Source organism: Acinonyx jubatus, chromosome E1 (assembly GCF_027475565.1).
Source record: "Acinonyx jubatus isolate Ajub_Pintada_27869175 chromosome E1, VMU_Ajub_asm_v1.0, whole genome shotgun sequence".
NCBI classification, from domain to species: Eukaryota; Metazoa; Chordata; class Mammalia; order Carnivora; family Felidae; genus Acinonyx; species Acinonyx jubatus.
In genome coordinates this window covers 16037239-16057249 of record NC_069397.1, presented here as the reverse complement: position 1 = coordinate 16057249, position 20011 = coordinate 16037239, and the positions used below count along the sequence as shown (strand labels likewise).

Here is a 20011-nt window from a genome sequence, read left to right as displayed (position 1 = left end):
TTTTCAAAAATAAATAAACATTAAAAAAATTTTTTTAAATAAAAATAAAAAAATAAACTTTTTAAATGTTTATTAAACATTAGAGAGAGAGAGAGAGAGAAAGCGCACGCATGTACATAAGCAGGGGAGGGGCAGAGAGAGAAGGGGACAGAAGATGTGAAGCTGACTCTCTGCTGATAGCAGCAAGCCCAATGTGGGGTTTAAACTCGTGAGCCACGAGATCATGACCTGAGCCAATGTTGGACACTCAACGACTGAGCCACTCAGGTGCTCCGAAGTCTTATTTCTTAAAGACTTCTGTCCTTACCCTCCACCCCCCACTCCAGGAATATATTTATATGTGTCATTGATTGGCACTGGCTAATTACAGTACTATTAAAGTTAAGTGTAAAAAGCTGATTAGATAATACTCCAGAATATTACTGTAAACATGGTCTTGCTGTTGCTCTTAGCTAGTATTTCTTAAATTGCTACTGAAGTAAGACAATTAAGGGACAGACAAAAGAATGCCAGAACTCAAGCCTGGTGATTATAGTGTTGTAAGCAGTCTATTTCACTGCCTTCTGGCATAATTCAAGTGTGAGTTGGCCATGTTTGCAATTTAACACAGCCAGTAAGTTTTACATATGCAAAAAAAACTTGTATTAGTCGTACTTGCATTCTTCTGAAATTGTTATTTTTATGTGTTCTGTGTTCTGCTTCCTCACCAAGACTTTAAACTCTGAATGAAGGTATGTCTCTTAGGATGCCTGGGTTGCTTAGTTGGTTGAGCATCAAACTTCACATGGGATCATGATCTCACGGTGTATGAGTTCGGTTTGTGAATTCCAGCCCCAAATTGGGCTCGCTGATGTCAGCACAGATCCTGCTTTGGATCCTCTGTGCCCCGTTCTCTCTGTACTTCCCCCACTCATACTCTCTCTCTCTCTCAAAAACAAACATTAAAAATCATAAAAAAATAAATAATAAACATTAAGAAAAAAAGGTATGTCTCTTATTTATAAATCCATATAATCTTAGTATAATGTCTTACACACAATGACCATTGTACTATGACCAATATGGTAGTAAGAATTGGAAAAGATTTGGGCCCCTGGGTGGCTCAGTCGGTTAAGCATCCAACTTCAGGTCAGGTCATGATCTCGTGGTTCATGGGTTTGAGCCCTGCATGGGGTTCCATGCTGACAGCTCAGAGCCTGGAGCCTGCTTCGAATTTTGTGTCTCCCTCTCTCTCTCTGCCCCTCCCCCACTCGTGTTCTGTCTCTCTCCCTCTCTCTCAAAAATAAATGAACATTAAAAAAAAATTTAAAAAGAATTGGAAAAGATTAATAAATATTATGTATGGTGAATGGTACGTGTATGTCCACATGTGTACATACAAATGAGAGTTAACCAAAGATAATCATAGATGCCAGACCCAAAGTGAGTACCAAGATGCTGGACAATAAGCAGAAGTCAAAAGATGGATATGTTGCCTTCTAAGAAAAAGGTAAAGACCAAGTTACTGGGCTTGTGGTGGTTATGAACTTGCCTATATTCTAGGAAGACAAGTCTGTTTGATATCTCTACATAGATGTTCAATGGGCATTCAATTTTAATACATTCAAAACAGTAATCTTAATTAGCTACTTAGTTTCATTCCTTCAACACATGTTTACTGAAAGACTACTGTTTGCCAGATACTCTTCTAGTATTTGGACTGTCCATCAGTGAATGTAGCAGCTATCTCTGCTCTTATGTTGCTTATAATCTAGCAGGGAGAAATAGGCAGTAAATAATAAACCTAATAGGTAAATTGTTAAGTACTGTAGAAAAAAAAGAAAAAAGTACAAAGGGGTGAGGGGAATTGCAAGCATTGGTGGGATGGGCTTGGGGATAGTAGTGGGGAAAAAGTAAGTAGCAACTTTAAATGGGGAAGTCAGGGCAAGCCTCACTGTCAAGTTGAAATTGGAGCAAAGACCTGAAGGTAAGGGCGTTAGTCAAGCACGGCTATCTGGGAGAGAACATACCAGGCAAAGGGAAGAGTTAGAGCAGAGACCCAAATTCAGGAGGTACCTAGTGTGTCCACTGAACAGCAGAGAGGCCATTGTGGTGGATGCAGAGTGATGGAGAGAGTATGAAAGGAGGTTAAAGGGGGAAGGGAAATGGTGGAAGACATCATGTAGGGCCTTAGGCTGCTGTAAAAACTTTGGCTTTTAGTCTGAGTGAAAAGGGGAGTAGACATTTGAGTAGACATTTCTTCAAAGAAAATATACATATACAATAAGTATATGAAGAGATGCTCAATATCACTAATCATCAGGGAAAAGCAAATCATAACCACAATGACTTATCACCTTACACTTCTTTGGGTTGGTCACTATTGAAAAAAGACAAAATAGCAAATGTTGGTGAGGATGTGGAGAATTGGAACCCTGCATGGTTGGAATATAAAAATAGTGCAGCTGCTATAGGAAATGGTATGGAGCTTCCTCAAAAAGTTAGAAATAGAATTACCATATGATTCAGCAATCCTACTTCTAAGTATATATACAAAAGAATTGAAAGCAGGATCTTGAAAAGATAATTGCACACCCATGTTCACTGCAACATTGTTTACAGTTGCCAAGAGACAACCTAAATGTCCACTGACAGTTGAATGGATACAGAAAATGTGGTATACACATACAATGGAATATTATTCTGCCCCAAAACAGAAAGAAACCACATCTGATAAAGGACTGTTACCCAAAATATATGAAGAAATCTTAAAACTCCACAATAAGAAAATAACAACCTGATTGAAAAATGGGCCAAAGACCTTAACAGATACCTCAACAAAGAAGTTAAACGGGTGGCAAATAAACATGCAAAGATGCTCCATATTGTATGTCATCAGGGAAATGCAAATGAAAGCAATAGGTTACCACTACGCACCTAGCAGAATGGCCAAAATCCAGAACACTGACAACAACTAATGCTGACGAAGATGTAGAGCAACAGGAATTCTCTCTCGTTGGTAGGGGGATGCAAAATGGTACAACCACTTCAGAAGACAGTGTGGTTGTTTCTGAAAAACTAAACATACTATATGATCCAGCAACCATGCTCCTTGGTATTTACCCAAAGGAGTTGAAAATTTACGTCCACACAAAAGTCTGCACACAGATGTTTACAGTGGCTTTAGTCATAATTGCCAGAACTTGGAAGCAATGGGGCAGCTGGGTGGCTCAGTCGATTGAGCATCCAACTCTTGATTTCGGCTCAGGTCACTATCTCATGGTCGTGAGGTTGAGCCCGCAGTAGGCTCTATGCTGGGCATGGAACCTGCTTGGGATTCTCTCTCTTCTTCTCTCTCTCTCTGTCCCTCCTCCGCTTGCACTTTCTCTCCCTCTCTCTCTCTCTCTCTCTCCATCTCCCTCTCTCAAAATAAACATTTAAAAAAGTTTCCAAAAAAGTTGGAAGCAACCAACACACACTTCAGTAGGTGATCAGGTAAAATAAACTGTGGTACATTCCTACAATGGCATATTATTCAGTACTAAAAAGAAAACTATCAAGTCATGAAAAGACATGAAGAGGCCTTAAATACCTACTGCTAAGTGGAAGGAACCAATCTGAAAAGGCTACATACTGTATGACTCCAACTATATGACATTCTGGAACAGGCAAACCATACAGAAATAGTAAAAAGATTAGTAGTTGCCAGAGGTTAAGGAAGAGGAAGGGATAAATACATGGAGCACAATGAATTTTTTTTTTTTAATGTTTGTTTATTTTGAGAGAGAGACAGAGCATGAGCGAGGAAGGGGCAGAGAGAGAGAGGGAGACACAGAATTCGAAGCAGGCTCCAGGCTCTGAGCTGTCAGCACAGAGCCCAACATGGGGCTCAAACTCACGAACCATGAGATCATGACCTGAGCCAAAGTCAGACGCTCAACCGACTAAGCCACCCAGGTGCCCCGGAGCACAGTGAATTTTTAGGGCAGTGAAACTACACTATATGATACTGGAATGATGGAAACATGTCATTAGACATTTGTCAAAACCCTTAGAATATACAATACCAAGAGTGAACCCTAATGTAATTTATGGACTTTGAGTGGTAAGGAAGTGTCAACAATGTAGGTTTATCAGTTGTAACAAATGCACCACTCTGGTGCAGATGTTGATAAGGAGAGGCTCCGTTCTTGTGAATGGGCAGGGGGTATATGGCAGATCTCTGTACCTTCTGCTGAGTTTTGTTGTGAACCTAAAATTGCCCTAAAAAATAAAGTCTATTTTTAAAAATCGAGTGACAGGAATGATAAGGTAATAAGCTTTCTATGGAATGAGTGAGTGGGCTTATATGGGTGTAGAAGTGGTGAAAGTAGTTGGCTATGGATGCCTCTTCCCCTTTTTACTTCCCTCTCCCATTGAACACATTTTGAAAGGGTTTGTTGTGTCTTCTCCCCCACGCCCCCGATTTGTGTAACTGCACCACCCTGGATTTGGCCTTTCTTTTTTTCTCTTGCCACCTTCTTTTTTAAATTTTTTTTTCAACGTTTATTTATTTTTGGGACAGAGAGAGACAGAGCATGAACGGGGGAGGGGCAGACAGAGAGGGAGACACAGAATCGGAAACAGGCTCCAGGCTCTGAGCCATCAGCCCAGAGCCCGACGCGGGGCTCAAACTCCCGGACCGCGAGATCGTGACCTGGCTGAAGTCGGACGCTTAACCGACTGCGCCACCCAGGCGCCCCTCCACCTTCTTCATAAAAGGGAGTACAGTTAGAATAGTCGGCACTTAATGCTTGGCATGAACATCCTTCACAACTTTAAGATCATGTGTATCTTTCATGCTCATGCTATCAAAAATCTTAACCTCTCTCTTTGTATCCTACTTCTTACATTTGTAAAATGGGTGAGATAGTAACACCTGCTTCATTCACTTGTTGTAAAGATTAAATGTTAATACTCATAGAGCTCATAGAATAGGTCTGGCATGTGGTAAACACTCAAATTGTAGAGCTGTTAGCATTATTGCTATTGTTATTAACCCATGTGTTCATGCTCTTCCTAACTGTTCATCCCACCAGTCAAATACATTTGCTTTACGTATGCATATTCCTTTTTGGTGTATATTCCTTTATCCTTCCTTCTTAGTCTCCTCTATAATCCAAGAGCTTTCTGCAATTTCAAACAATTTTATGAAAAGAAAATTTATACATGCAGAGATGACTGATTTAATTTCTTTGGTCTTTCTGAGAGTAAAATTCCAAAAGTAAACTTACTTTTTTTCCTTTATGTTACAGGTGGCATGCAAGATTACAATTATGTATGGGCCAACTGTTTTGAGATCACATTAGAACTGTCTTGTTGCAAGTACCCCCCTGCTTCACAGCTTCGACAAGAATGGGAGAACAATCGTGAGTCTTTGATCACATTGATTGAAAAGGTAAAAGTAGCTGACTGGAAGGGTGGGGTACAGAAATAATGGATGATATAAGGGAGAAATTCAATTGCATATAAGTAGCAATCTTTAACCATTCATTTTCCTCCAGAGGGCTTTCTCTGATTGTCCTAGAACACTTTTATAAACTGAAATAATCAGGTTTGTACTGTCAGGTTCTTACAATGTCATGCGATCATATGAGCTAGAGAGGCTTTACCGCTGTATGAACCATGGACGCAAGTTTAATTTAAACATCAGGCAGGATAATATACTATTGGATATACCAGCAATTATTACTTAATGAGAAATTATTGCTTGTCGAGAAAATTAGAAGTCTGGTTTAGAGGAAAGGGAATTTCAAAAGTCTATTACTAGTCTAGATGTCAGACACATATGACTTAAGTTTAAGGATTTAATATTTTTATCTATATTTTATTTTAACTTGGAGGCATTGAAAAATATTTCAGGGAAATAGTAGTAACATACTTTTTTAGGAATTCTAGCATCAGAGGCACCTGGGTTACTCAGTCAGTTAAGCATCCAACTCTTGGTTTTGGTTTAGGTCATGATCTCATGGTTTGTGGGATCAGCCTCTGTTCTGACAACACAGAGACTGCTTCGGATTTTCTCTCTCCCTCTCTCTTTTTGCCCCTCCCTCACTCATGCACGCTCTCTCTTTCTCTCAAAATAAAATAAATAAACTTAAAAAAAAAAAGAAATTCTAGCATCAATGCAGAGGGGTTATGCTCTCTTGCCTTCTGAATTATCTTTGAGCAGTCTACTTTGATTCTTGTTTTTTTAGGTCCATATTGGAGTTAAAGGATTTGTTAAAGATTCAGTAACGGGATCTGGCTTAGAGAACGCAACCATCTCAGTGGCTGGTATTAATCATAATATCACAACAGGCAGATTTGGTGATTTCCACAGATTACTTGTTCCTGGAACTTACAACATTACAGCAGTTTTAACTGGGTAAGAATTTAAACTAGACTCTAGGGGTGCCTGGGTGTCTCAGTTGGTTGAGCGTCTGACTTCAGCTCAGGTCATGATCTCACAGTCCGTGAGTTCGAGCCCTGTGTCAGGCTCTGTGCTGACAGCTCAGAGCCTGGAGCCTGCTTCGGATTCTGTGTCTCCCTCTCTCTCTGCCCCTCCTCTGCTCATGCTGTGTCTCAAAAATAAATAAAAACATTAAGAAAAAATTTTAAACTAGACTTTAAAAATATCAAGCCTCTGTTTATAGCTAAGACAGAAATGTAGTCTAGGAAATGTTGTTTGCTCTATCTGGCCTTTGTTTTTCCTTGTATAATGAGAATATAGTATTGTGGAGGCTTTTGTCACATAGTCTAACAGTACAACTGGATATGAAGTATGGTTGTAAAATTGTGAGGAAGGACCAGTTTAAAAGGTTGATTCAAAAGATGGTCAGCTGTGTAAAACGTTGCCTCAACGCTAGTGAATAACAGAGTAGAACAAACTCAGAGCTCTGAAAAAGACATTTTAAAGAGCTGTCTTATCATTTGCTTTCTAATATATGAAATGAGTGGTTTCTGACCTCCCCTGAGCACCTTTCTGCAAGCGTGGCTTGCTAAGGATTTAACTGAAAACCTTTCATTTAATTCTGAATTTCCCTATTTAGAAAGGTAGTTGGAAAGTCAATTTGACAAGGCACAGCAAAGAATGGGATGCAGTGGGTGAATGACGTCTGTGTTTCATATTATTGTCTCCTTGGCATGCAATTTTTGGTAAGCATTCTAATGTGTGGTACTGAGAAGAAGGAAAGAGAAATAGTTCTTTAAAGATGTCATCAGGGATTCTCTGAGATCATATCCTAAAAGTCTTGAATTTACCCATTTATCTGTATTTCATTCGAATTTTGATAGATCACTAAGTGTAAAAGTCTGAAAGGGCTATTGTGCTTTTATAATGTAAAAGCATCGTGTGTTTGAATTTAACTGCAAGCCACCGACCTTTCCAAAAAATTTTTTTTGCAGGTATATGCCACTGACTATTAATAACATAATAGTGAAAGAAGGACCAGCCACAAAGGTGAATTTTTCCCTTCGGCCAACTGTGGCTTCAATAATCCCTGACACAACTGAGATGGTAGTAACCGCTAGCACAGTTGCTCTGCTTAATAATCTTCCTGGAACCCAATCCTTACACCAGCCAATTCAGCCAAAAGACTTTCATCACCACCATTTCCCTGATATGGAAATCTTCCTGAGAAGGTTTGCCAATGAATATCCTAACATCACCCGGCTTTATTCTTTGGGAAAATCAGTAGAGTCAAGAGAACTTTATGTAATGGAGATATCTGATAACCCAGGTGTCCATGAACCAGGTAATTTGTGTGGTCTTATACATAATCTCAGTAGTGCCTTTCAGAACTATGTACCATATTTCTATGTTTCATCTAGAAATGTCACCTTTAGAATGTATAAGTGGAATAAAGAAAATGTAACCAATCTTTGGCGAGAAAAGAAGAAAATCCATGTATTTAATAAAATGTATAGATTAGATTTTTTCTGCTAATAGTACTTTTTAAATTTTTAAAATTTTGTTTAAATCCAAGTTAGTTAACATATAGTGTAATAATGGTTTCAGGAGTAGAATTTAGTGATTCATCACTTACATACAACACCCATGTTCATTCCAACAAGTGCCCTCCATAATGCCCTTACTCATTTAGCCCATCCCCCTCCCCAACACCCCTCCAACAACCCTCAGTTTGTTCTCTGTATTTAGGAGTCTTTCATGGTTTGCCTCCCTCTCTGTTTTTATCTTCTTTTTGCTTCCCTTCCCCTATGTTCATCTCTTCTCTTTCTTAATTTCCACATATGAGTGAAATCATATACTATTTAACTTTCTCTGACTGGCTTATTTCACTTAGCATAATACTCTCCAGTTCCATCCACGTTGTCACAAATGGCAAGATTTCATTCTTTTTGATTGCAGAGTAACATTCCATTGTGTGTGTGTGTGTGTGTGTGTGTGTGTGTGTATGTATGTGTATACATACCACATCTTCTTTATCCATTTGTCAGTCAATGGACATTTGGGCTCTTTACATAATTTGGCTGTTGATAGTACTGCTAAAAACATTGGGGTGTATGTGCCCCTTCGAATCAGCATTTGTGCATCTTTTGTGCAAATTGTATCTTTTGGATAAATTCCTAGTAGTGCAATTGCTAGGTCATATGGTAGTTGTATTTTTAATTTTTTGAGGAACCTCCACACTGTTTTCCAGAGTGGCTGCACCAGTTTGCATTCCCACCAGCAGGGCAAAAGTGTTTCCCTTTCTCCACATCCTTGCCAACATCTGTTATTGCCTGAATTGTTAATTTTAGCCATTCTGACAGGTGTGAGGTGGTATCTCATTGTGGTTTTGATTTGTATTTCCCTGATGATGAGTTGAGCATCTTTTCATGTGTCTGTTAGGCATCTGGATGTCTTCTTTGGAAAAGTGTCTATTCATGTCTTTTCCTAATAGTATTTTTATTTTCATATTATATGGGTGTGTGTGTGTCTGTGTGTCTGTTTGTGTATGCTTTGAGCCTGCTTAGACATATATGTTAGTAAGGAAGCTGCTTTATAACATACTTTTAACTGCTTCTTTTGCCAAAATATATCTTTTAAAAAATTTTTAGTTCAGGGTCTTTGTATGTGTTGGGGAAAAAATAGAGTCCATGATAAATAAAAAGGTAAAAAGACCTTTCCATGTAATCGTTTTGTTTTCAGGTGAACCGGAATTTAAGTACATTGGAAATATGCATGGAAATGAAGTGGTTGGACGAGAACTGCTGTTGAACCTCATTGAATACCTTTGTAAGAACTTTGGAACAGACCCTGAAGTGACGGATCTAGTTCTCAGCACTCGAATTCACCTTATGCCATCCATGAATCCTGATGGGTATGAAAAGGCCCAGGAAGGTAAAGAAGAGGCGTCTATTAATGCTGACCTTTTCGATCATCGTATGTTATGATTATTTGGAAGTAGAAGAGAATTTGAATTGGTTGTTTCCTCAGAATTTCTTCTTATTTTGTTCTTATAATATATAATTGTTGCAGCTTTTGTATTCTTAGAAGATAGGCTAGTTCAGTCAACAATTATGATATCAAGCTTATACATATATATACATAAATATGTATAAATATATATAATTTAAAATGTATTTATTTTTGGGAGAGCACAAGCAGGGAAGGGGCAGAGAGAGGGGGACAGAGGATCCTAAGTGGGCTCTGTGCTGATAAGTTGACAGCAGTGAGCCAGATGTGGGCTCAAACTCATGAACCACAAGATCATGACCTGAGCTGAAGTTGGATGCTAAACCGACTGAGCCACCCAGGTGCCCCTATCAAGTTTATATTTAATGGAGTTTTCCACTTTGGTAATGGCTCTTATTTACTAAAAAATAATGTATGTTTTTTTCACTCACTTTCAGATTTTTCTCATCATAATGATAATAATAGGGTTCCACTCCTTTTTAAAGGGACATAAACTTAAGTTCAACCCTTTTTTCTCCATCTGGTTAAACTTCCAACTATGTTCTTGATTAGCTTTTCATGATATGTTAGTGTAAGCATACCACAATTTTCTTACTTCCATTTGGTCTGTTTCTTTACAATGTTTTAGTGACCTATGTACTGGTAAAATAGAACTTCCTTCTGATCAGTCGTGTCCACTCAACTTTGTGATCATGTCATTGTATATGGATTATTGACAGTTGAGTAGTACTAACAATATAATTTATATAGTTGGATTTTTTTTCCTCTCAAAGTATGAACAGAGGGCAGAAATGAAAAGATAATGGTTTTACTTCTCTGTTCAAAAGATCTGGAAGAGATAACACCTTATTAATGTACAATACAAAAAAGATGTGTCTTTTAATCATAGTGTGCTTATTCGGAGTGAAGCCTGATGTGTTCACATTTACCTTTGAGTTAAGATTAGCTGAAGTAGTATGTGTTGGATTAAAATGTAAGTGAAACATGGCTTAAATTTGAGCACTTTATCATACAGGAGATTCCGTGAGTGTAATTGGCAGAAACAACAGCAACAACTTTGACCTGAACCGAAATTTCCCAGACCAGTTCTTTCAGATCACAGATCCTACCCAACCAGAAACTATTGCTGTAATGAGCTGGATGAAGTCCTATCCATTTGTACTGTCAGCAAACCTGCATGGAGGTAATAGCAACTTGATATTCCAGTAATTAATTCTTGTTGAGAGCATTTGAAAATCCTGGTGGAATTTTATCTGTTTATAGTCTTAGGCTGTCTCAAAACTGGTATCCTGTTACTGCTTTTGCAGCAGACAGTAATAAAGATCTTTTCTCATTGCTTTTTAAGCTAGTTTTCTGGCTGTTTTCTCCCTTCCCCTCCCACATACTCCTTCCCTATTTTCTTCTCCCTCCTACCCTCCTCCCTATCTCTCTCTCCCCTTGTCCTTCTCACCCTCCTCTCTTCCCTGCCTCTCTCCCTGCCCTTGCTTAGTTCTTCAAGTGTTTTGTATTTATCCCTCACATGTGTTTTATATTTGTCTCTCTCACTGGGAATTTAGTAGCATGCTCTTTGTGATTCAGAAAAATTAAACACTAACAAATTGGAAATCTTTAGTCCTTTTTTCCCTAAAATTTAATAAACCCTTTTATGTAGGTTTATAAGACATTCTTTTATTTTTTCCTTGCTATGTATTTAACTACAGCACATTGGCCTTATTCTCATGTAGTGTTTGGGCTTACACACCTTCATATAATTCAGCAAGAATTGATTAGATGAATAGAATGAGAGGTCAAGATTAAAAATCATCACAATGTCCAACTAGGGCTTGTAAGTAAGAATGAAAGTGTCAATGCCAAAGTGAACAGAAAACATATGTCTACATGTAAACTTGTACATGAATATTCATAGTAGCATTATTCATTTTAACCCAAAAGTATAAACAACTCAGATATCCATGGACTGATGATTGGATAGGTAAAATGTAGTATACCCATACAATTGAATATTATTTGACCATGAAAAGCAAGGAAGTCCTGGTGCATTTTATAACTTAAATGAACCTTGAAAATATGCTAAGTGATAAAAGCCAGTCACTAGAAACCATATGGTATATGACTACATTTTATGAAATGTTCAGAACAGGTAAATCCATAGAGATAGGTCATAGATTAATGGTTGCCTCAGGCTATAGTGGATAGTGGTGGGAGGAAATGGGAGTGACTGCTAATGGGTACAGGGGTTTTTTTGGCATGATGAAATTATCTGTAATTAGAAAGTAATGATGGTTGTACAACCCTGTGAATATAGTAAACAACATTGAATTATATACTTTAAGTGGATGGATTTTATGTTACGTGAATCACAGTTGACCTCCGAACAACATGAGGGGAACAGGCCCCCTGTGCAGTTGAAAATTCACATTTTAACTTTTGACTCCCCTAAAACTTAAATAGTAGCCTACTGTTGGCCAGAAACCTTACCGATAACAATAATAGTTGGTTAACACATATTTTGTATGTTGTATGTATTATATACCGTATTCTTACAACAAAGTAAGCTTGAGAAAAGAAAATGTTATGTTATTAGGAAAATAGTAAAGAAGAGAAATACATTTGTAGTACTGTACTGTATTTATCAATAAAAATCCCCATGTAAATGGATTTGTGTAATTCGAACCTCTATTGTTCACAGGTCAACTGTTCATCTCAATAAAGCTGTTAAAAAAAAAAAAAAAAGAGTGAAGGTATTAGCACCAGGGGTAATGGGGAAGTAATTTAGTGTCAACATATGTTGGAATATCCAATGAAGTATTACAGTTGAAATTTGATGGCATGTAGATTAACCTGCCATTTTATTTTATTTTTTATTCTATTTATTTTTTAACCTGACATTTTAGAATGACAGTACACAGTTATGATATTTGTATTTAAGAAGTAAATTGAAATTCTCCAAAAACTGCTTTGAAAGCTTCCCAGTAATAGGAAAAAATATCTTTACAATTGGTAATCATGAACAATTCTCAAATACCCAAATAGGAATTAAGAAGTTATAGCCTGGTTGGCAAATAAATTTTTAATATATTTCATACCATATTTGAAAGAAAATATTTTTTATTTGAGTTTCAAAGAATATTCTCAGTATATGTCACATATCATGTTGGCTAAATCTGAAAACTTAATACTAGTTACATTCCAGTGAAAATAATTTACAGATTTCAACATGTGGTATCAAGATCTTGTCATCGGCGTGGGGGGAAATACATCTTCAATCATGTGGACGCGTTTCTTTCCATTACATATCTTGCTATAAACTTCCCTCTTAGAACCATTTTTGCTGCATCCTGAAGGTTTGAACTGTTGTGTTTTCATTTTAATTTGTTTCCGTGTACTTTTTAATTTCTTATTTTATCTCTTGGTTGACCCATTCATTATGTAGTAGCATGTTATTTAACCTCCGTGTATTTGCAGTCTTTCTAGATTTTTTTCTTGCAGCTGACTTCTAGTTTCATAACACTGTGGTCAGAAAAGGTGCATAGTATGACTTCAATCTTTTAAAATTTGTTGAGGCTTATTTTGTGGCCTAATATGTGACCTGTTCTGGGGAATAGTTCATGTGGACTTGAAAAGAATGTGTATTCTGCTGTTTTAGGATGAATATATCTTTTAAATCTATCTGGTCCAGTGTGTTATTCAAAGCCATTGTTTCCTTGATGATTTTCTATTTAGATGATCTGTCCATTGATGTAGGTGGGGTATTAAAGTCCCCTACTATTATTGTATTATTATCGATTAGTTCCTTTATGTTTGTTATTAACCTTTTTGTGTACTTGGGTGCTTCCAAGTTGGGTGCATAAGTATTTACAGTTGTGATACATTCTTGTTAGAGTGTCCCCTTTATTATTATATAGTATCATTTGTCTCTTGTTATAGTCTTTGTTTTAAAGTCTATTTTGTGTGATATAAGTATTGCTACTCCATATTTCCTTTGACATCCATCACATGATAGATATTTCTCTATTCCCTCAATTTCAATCTGCAGCTATCTTTAGATCTAAAATGAGTCTCTTGTAGGCAGCATGTAGATGGATCTTGCTTTTAATCCATTCTGTCACTCTGTGTCTTCTGATTGGACCGTTTAGTCCATTTACATTCAAATTATTGATAGCTATGTATTTATTGCCATTTTATTACTTGTTTTATGATTGTTTCTGACGATTTTCTCTGATCCTTTCTTGTCTTTCTCTCTTCCATGGTTTCCATATATCTTTAATGATATATTTGGATTTCTTTCTCTTTATTCTTTACATATTTATTAGTGCTTTTTGATTTGTGATTATCATTAGGTTTGTATATAACATCTTCTACATATAACAGTCTATATTAAGTTTATGGTTGTTTATTTTATTTTATTTAAAAAAATTTTTTTTTCAACGTTTATTTATTTTTGGGACAGAGAGAGACAGAGCATGAACGGGGGAGGGGCAGACAGAGAGGGAGACACAGAATCGGAAACAGGCTCCAGGCTCTGAGCCATCAGCCCAGAGCCTGACGCGGGGCTCGAACTCCCGGACCGGGAGATCGTGACCTGGCTGAAGTTGGACGCTTAACCGACTGCGCCACCCAGGCGCCCCTAGTTTATGGTTGTTTAAGTTTGAACCCATTCTTTACTCCTCTCCTCCCTATGTTTTAGGTTTATAGTGTCATATTTTACATCCTTTTATTTTATAAGTTCCTTGACTGATTTTTTACAGGAATATTCATTTTTACTGCTTTTATGTTTCCTACCTTTATACTGTCACTTTTAGTCTTTCCTTTTAACTCAAAGAGTCCTCTTTAATGTTTTTTGTAGGGCTGCTTTACTGGTCATGAGCTCCTTTAATTTTTGTTTGTCTGAGAAATTCTATCTCTTCTTTTATTCTGAATAATAGCCTTGCTGAATAGAATATTCTTGGCTACAGGTTTTTCCCATTTAGCACTTTGACTGTATCATGCCATTCGTTTCTGGCTTGGAAAGTTTCTGCTAAAAAATCTTCTGGTAGCCTTATGAGGTTTCCTTTGTATGCAACTGTCTTCTTTTGTCTTGCTGCTTTTAATATTTTTCTTTATCAGTGTATTTTTCCATTTTAATTGCAATATATCTTGGTGTGGATCTGCTTTTGTTAATTTTGTTGGGGGTTCTCTGCCTCCTGGATCTGGATATCTGTTTCCTTCCCCAGATCAGGGAAGTTTTCAGCTATCATTTCTTCAAATAAATTCTCTGTCTGCTTTCCTCATTCTTCTTCTTCTGGTACTCCTATAACACAAATGTTATTACATTTGATGGAGTCACTGAGTTCCCTAAGTCTATTCTTATTTTGCATAATTCTTTTTTCTCTCTTTTGTTCAGCTTGATTACTTTCCATTACTCTGTCTTCAAAGTCCTTAATTCATTCCTATGCTTCTTCTGTCCTGTTTATTCCATCAAGTATGCTTCTCATTTCATTTATTAAGCCCTTTGTCTCTATGTTATTCCATATCTATCCTTATGATCATTGCTTTCAATTCTCTCAGGTATGTTACTTATATCTGTTTCACTTAGTTCCTCAGCCAACCTTGTCCTGTTCTTTCATTTGGGACAAATTTCTGTCTTCTCATTTTGTCTAAGTCTCTGTGCCGTTTCTCCATGTTAGGGAAGTTAGCTACGTCTCCTGTTCTTGAGGGTAATGGCCTCATGAAGAGGTCCTGTAGTGCCCTGCCATGTAGTGTAGTGTCTCCTGTTACGCAGGGCTTGGCACTTCCAGGAGTGTCTTCAGTGTGTGCTGTGTGTGCTCTGCTGTTTTGTCCTGTCTGCTTTATCCTTCAGGCCAGTTGTCTGCAGAGACTATTTTTGCCGGTTGTGGCCAGTGTTTTGTACTTGCCTTGAATGTGGTGAGTTTTAACTAGGTGTGCTCTGGTTTGCCTGTGAAGTGAGACCTGTTGCTGCCACCACCAGAACGAAGACCCCACAAAACTCAAGGTTTGAGAGCTGTCATATGGGCAGGGGCTTGAGCTGGTCATCTGGGGGTGGGGGCCCACCATACTGGGACTCAAGCAAGTAAGACTGGGAAGGATGGTTCTTCCAGAACACGGGGGTGGGGTGAGGAGAGGAGATGAAGGGTGGGGGTTAGAGGGCAGGGAGTAGAGAGTGGGGCTTGGTGTAAGCAAGTTAGGTAGCATGTGTTAGTGCTGCACTGGTTCCTGAAGATGATTCTGTGTTTATGCTGAAGGATAGGGGAGGGAGATGGGTCTGGCCAGTTTCTTTGTTCCTAGAGAAGTTGAGAGACTTCATGGAGACATGAATGCTGCTTCTCTGGGACACACTCCAAGATGAACAAATAACCTCCCTACTGTGTGCCCCAGGTGCTCTTCAGATCACTGTTTCCACACTATGTTCACAGGCTGTTTACCCTGCCTTCTCTCTAAGAACAACCCCAGTGTTCTCTGAGCTCTCCCAGAACCAAACATGCTGACCTTTACAAGTTTAGGCTTTACACCCCACTGTTTGCAAGAACTCATGAAATTCAGGCCTTCTTGCTTTCCAAGCCAATTGCTATGGGGATTCATTTTCCCTGTACATCCCCTGTGTGTTGGTCTGTCTTTCACCCTTCTCCAAACTGTGGCTCCCTCCCCACCACAGTAGACATGATCCATTTCTCTCCTAAACCATATCTCTGCACTTCATGCCTTCTCTGATATGGCTTTTCTCTACCTTTAGTTGTGGAATTTGTTCTTCCAATCTTCAGATCAATTTCTGGGGTGTTTAGGATGATTTGATAGTTTTCTAGCTGTATTTGTGGGACAAGGCAAGCCTAGGGTCTCTTACTCTGCCACCATCTTCCCCTCCTTGTCCATGACATATTTTGTTTACTCATCATAAAATCTTAAATGGGTTTTGAAATCTTAGCAAAGAAATTTCAAGGAGGATTTCTTTGCTGTCAACAATTTAGAAGGATTTTGAGAGAATATAGAGAAAAGTAAGATTCCTTTTTGTAAATTTTGATATTTTTTTATTGAGGTGAAATTCACATAACAAAATTAATCATGTTATGGCAAACAATTCAGGGGCGCCTGTGTGGTTAAGTCAGTTGAGCATCCAACTTGGCTCAGGTCATGATCTCCAGTTTGTGAGTTCGAGCCCCATGTCAGGCTCTATGCTGACAGCTTGGAGCCTGGAGCCTGCTTCGGATTCTGTGTCCCCCCTCTCTCTGCCTATCCCGTGCTCACACACTCTCTCTTTCAAAAATAAAAATAAACATTAAAAAAATTTTTAAGGGAACAATTCAGTAACATTAGTGCATTCACAATGTTGTGCAACTATCATCTTTAGCTCTAAAACATTTTCATCTTGCCAAAAGGAAACTAAGGAGTTGCTCCCTATTTTCCCCTACCCTCAAGCCCTGGTAACAACTAGTCTATGTTCTGTCTCTGTGGATTTGCCTATTTTGGATATTTCATAGAAATGGAATCATACAATATGTGATCTTTGGTGTCTGTCTTCTTTCACTTAGCATACTGTTTTTAAGTTCATTAATATTGTAGCATTTATTAGTACTTCATCCCCTTTTATGGATAAATAATATTTTATTGTATGTGTATACTACAATTTGTTTATCCATTTTTCCATTGAAGGACATTTGGGTTGTTTCCACTTGTTCGGTATCGTGAGTAATATTGCTTTGAGCAATGGCATGTGAAAGCTGAATCCCTGTTTTCAATTAATTTGGGTAATTCCATATTTGGTGCTTTTTCTTTTAAATTTTAATTGCAGTGTAGCTAAAATACAGTGTTATTATAGTTTCAGATGTACAATATAGTGATTCATCAATTCTATACATTACTCAGTGCTTATCATGATAAGTGTGCTCTTAATCCCTTTTATCTATTTCATCCCCTCTCCCCTCCCACCCCAAGAATCATCAGTTTGTTCTCTGTAGTTAAGTGTCTGCTTTTTGACTTGCCTCTTTTTTTCTTTGTTTTGTTTCTTCAATTCCACATATGAGTGAAATAATATGGTATTTGTCTTTCTCTGACTGATTTCATTTAGCCATGTTTAGCTTTTTGATGGAAATACCATATGATAATTGCATGTTTAGCTTTTTTAAGGAACTGCCAAACCATTTTCCACAGTAGCCGAACCATTTTACATTACTAGCAATGTACGGGGGTTCCAGTTTTTCTACATCCTCATCAACACTTGTTATTTTCTGTTTTTTATGTTCTAGCCATTTTGGTGAGTAAAAAGTGGTTTTTCATTGTAGTTTTATTTTTTAAGTTTATTTATTTTGAGAGAGAGGGAGAGAGAGAGAGAGAGAGAGAGAGAGAGAGAGAGGGAGAGAAAGAGAGTGTGCAAACAGGGGAGGGGCAGAGAAAGAGGGAGAGAGAAAATCCCAAGCAGGTAGGTTCCTTGCTTTCAGCACAGAGCCCAGCGTGGGGCTCAATCCCATGACCTAAGCTGAAATCCAGAGTCAGTCATTTAACCAACTGAGCCATCCAGGCACCCCCATTTTGTAGTTTTGATTTGCATTTTGCTGATGACTAATAATAAGCATCTTTTCATGTACTTGTTGGCCATTTGTATATCTGCTTTGGAGAAATATCTGTTCAAGTCTTTTGCCAATTTATTTATTTATTTTTTGTCTTTTTGTTGAGTTCTAAGGGTTCTTTATATAGCTCTAAGCGTTCTTTATCAGATTGCTGATTTGGAAATATTTTCTGCCATTCTATATATGTTGTATTTTAACTTTCTTAATAATGTCATTTGACACACAGAAGTTTTTAATTTTGATGAAGACAAATTTATCTTTTGTTGTTGTTGTCCCTGCTTTTTGAGTTGATACTAATTATTTTCTAAAAGTAGACTGTTTCATAGAAATAGATGTTTTATGACTTTTTTTTTCTGTCCTTAGAAAATTACCCATTTGAAAGAATTGAGTAGAAGTTGATGTTGACTTTTCTCTGTTCAAATATTTAGATATGGGTCATAGTTCTGGAGTGAAATTAAATTTTGGGGGTACATTAAATTTGTAGAAGAGGTATTGAAGTACACTTGTTCTCGTTAGAACTATTTTGGGGAATAGAGTGAGCATAGTTCTTCATACTTGCTTCTTAAATAATTTTTTCTCTATATAAATGTTTGCTGGTATTTGTTACCACAGGATTACTTCATCTGAATTCAAGTTGAATATGTTCTTTCATTTCCATTCCATGAAGTGGTGTGATAACAAAGGCAAAGATGAGTGGCTTTAGTAAAGGAAGGATAAATGGACAGATGAATAAAGGAAAACAGTGTGACTAATAGGAAAATAAGAGATTCCATCAGGGCTCTCGTCTGAGAAGCACCCTAACTTGTTTACGCTTTATGGGGAGCATGAAGGGACTTTATATTCTTTATGTATGTTTTATTTTTTTATCTATTTTTTAAAAACTTATTTATTTATTTACTTTTAAGTAATCCCTAAACCCAATGTGGGCTTGAACTCATGACCCTGAGATCAAGAGTCACATGCTCTTCCACCTGAGCCAGCCAGGCACCCTTTACATATGTTTTCAAGCTTGCTTGCTTGCTTGCTTGCTTTCTTAAAGCATCACTTTCTTTACCTTAAGTCATGAAATATCATATGCTATAACTCTAATGGACTAATTTCTAATGTGAGCATATGGGAAATTTTTAGCAGTTTTTTCTGAGTGTAGATCAGGGATGGCTCTGCTGTCCATGCATAAGTCATTTAACCCCTCTGTTTTAGACTCCACATCTGCAAAATGAAGAGGATGGATTAATTGGACTTCAGGGATCATTTCTTATCTTAAAATTCCATGCCATTATAAATGTCTGAATTTTACTGAAAAAGTATCAAATTTTGCTCATCTTTTCTGATCCTAATTATTATAAGAGTAAAATTGTTTAAATTCACCCTGTATACTTTTGGTTCAGCTCTGACATGTAAATTATACCTAGAAGTTCAGGTAAATTCTAAGTGTCATGCATAGCTGTTTAGTATTTTACTTATCCAGTTGATTTTCTGTTGAGGAAATTAGCAGCTTTTTTATTTCTAATGAGGAAATTAGCTTTGGAAAATTGTATTGGTTTCCTGTCTCTGGCAGTATTGTGAAAGTGTACTTTATTTATGTTGAAGATCCATCTTGAAAGAGATATCATGGTACATTTTCCTTTGTTCCCTTGCAGGTTCTTTGGTAGTGAACTACCCTTTTGATGATGATGAACAAGGGCTTGCCACATACAGTAAATCACCAGATGATGCTGTGTTTCAACAAATAGCACTTTCTTATTCAAAGGTAGGGTCGTGTTTAAACACAAAATGCTATAAATTTTTTTAATTAAAAAATGCATTAAAACAAAGTCCTGTAAGACACAGGTCAAGTGCTTTCTCCTCGGTTAAGTCTTTCCATGATTCCTTTCAGGCAGTATTACCACTCTTCCTCCTGTTTTCCACCTCACTGTGAATGTACTGTGTGTTTCCCCATTAACCTTTAAGCTCAAGTAATGTCTTTTCATCTACAGTTTTTAGCATAGTACCTGAATCCTCATAAACTAAAAATTATAAATTAGCATGCTAGTTT

General features: G+C 37.4%; 1 protein-coding gene across 1 annotated transcript in view; it reads left to right on the top strand.

The window, feature by feature from the left end:
- The window catches only part of CPD (carboxypeptidase D), an 80489-nt gene that overhangs the window by 25384 nt on the left and 35094 nt on the right, over nucleotides 1-20011 (top strand). Inside the window, exons 3-8 of the mRNA XM_027034606.2 lie at nucleotides 5274-5416; nucleotides 6216-6385; nucleotides 7405-7754; nucleotides 9152-9343; nucleotides 10434-10601; nucleotides 19617-19726. Coding sequence (XP_026890407.1) covers nucleotides 5274-5416; nucleotides 6216-6385; nucleotides 7405-7754; nucleotides 9152-9343; nucleotides 10434-10601; nucleotides 19617-19726 — 1133 coding nt within the window. The remainder of the gene's footprint in view (nucleotides 1-5273; nucleotides 5417-6215; nucleotides 6386-7404; nucleotides 7755-9151; nucleotides 9344-10433; nucleotides 10602-19616; nucleotides 19727-20011) is intronic.